The sequence below is a fragment of the Poecilia reticulata genome, linkage group LG20 (assembly GCF_000633615.1).
Source record: "Poecilia reticulata strain Guanapo linkage group LG20, Guppy_female_1.0+MT, whole genome shotgun sequence".
Taxonomy (NCBI): domain Eukaryota; kingdom Metazoa; phylum Chordata; class Actinopteri; order Cyprinodontiformes; family Poeciliidae; genus Poecilia; species Poecilia reticulata.
The window spans coordinates 25366788-25367656 of NC_024350.1; the positions used below are offsets into that span (position 1 = coordinate 25366788).

At 52.1% G+C, this 869-nt stretch overlaps 1 protein-coding gene across 1 annotated transcript in view; it reads right to left on the minus strand.

Moving 5' to 3' along the window:
- The window catches only part of LOC103457025 (tomoregulin-1-like), a 10696-nt gene extending 10047 nt beyond the window's left edge, over window positions 1–649 (minus strand). The window contains exon 1 of the mRNA XM_008396931.1: window positions 362–649. Within this exon, the coding sequence (XP_008395153.1) occupies window positions 362–649 (288 nt within the window). The remainder of the gene's footprint in view (window positions 1–361) is intronic.
- Between the last annotated feature and the right edge of the window lie 220 nt (window positions 650–869).

Sequence of the window (869 nt, forward strand, 5' to 3'; positions counted from 1 at the left end):
AGAGATGCAGCTGAATGGAGGTTTGAGGAAAAAATGGGTGAAAAGAAGGAATCTGGGTTTTTCTGGCTCCTTCTTCTTCTGAACTGATCCGGAATAAGAGAGAGAAAAATCAGCCAAAAATAAAATCCTTAAATCCTCTTTGTGTCCATGCGTCCTCCTGAAACTCCTCTGGGCTTCCAGGAGAAACACTTCCAGAGGAAATAGGCTGGAAAAGCCGATGAGAAAGCCGGGAGGAGGCTTTACAGCGCAGCCAGGGATAACAAAGCAGCAGAGGGCCCGGGGGGCTGCACACACCGACCCCCACACCTCACAGCCCGGACACAGCCTCCATCCCCCAGCCCCCGCTGCCAAGCGCTCAAACCGGCGGGGAGAAGAACCGACCGCGGGGCGCCGCGGAACTACCGATCCAGGTGGAGCTCCGGAGGGGCCGCAGCTGCAGCATCCAGGCCGAGCAGGAGCGTCTGTGCGCCGGGGAGGCTGGGCGGAAAGGCTCGGTGGGTCGGAGTCGGACCGGTACTTTTCTTTCTTTTCTCTCGGTGCTCCTGTTCTTTCTCCGCCGGATCACATCAACAAAGGCCCGGACCATGTGACCTGCAGGAGACCACTCCCACTCAGAGACGATCCCACAGCCCCACTCAAAGCAGCACATCCCATAATAATCACCACAAATTGGGGTTAATTAGTGACGTTTTAATCCTGCAGGTGGGCAGTTTTATCTTCCTGTAGGCGGAAAAGGTCAAACTGCTGCTGACCGAGTCCAAAACGGACCAAAAGAAAATCTAAATCAATTCAGTAAAAACTGAAATCTTTTGGTTATTTTAGTAAATTTTCACAATTTTACACCAAACATGAAGTAATAAACTGTACAG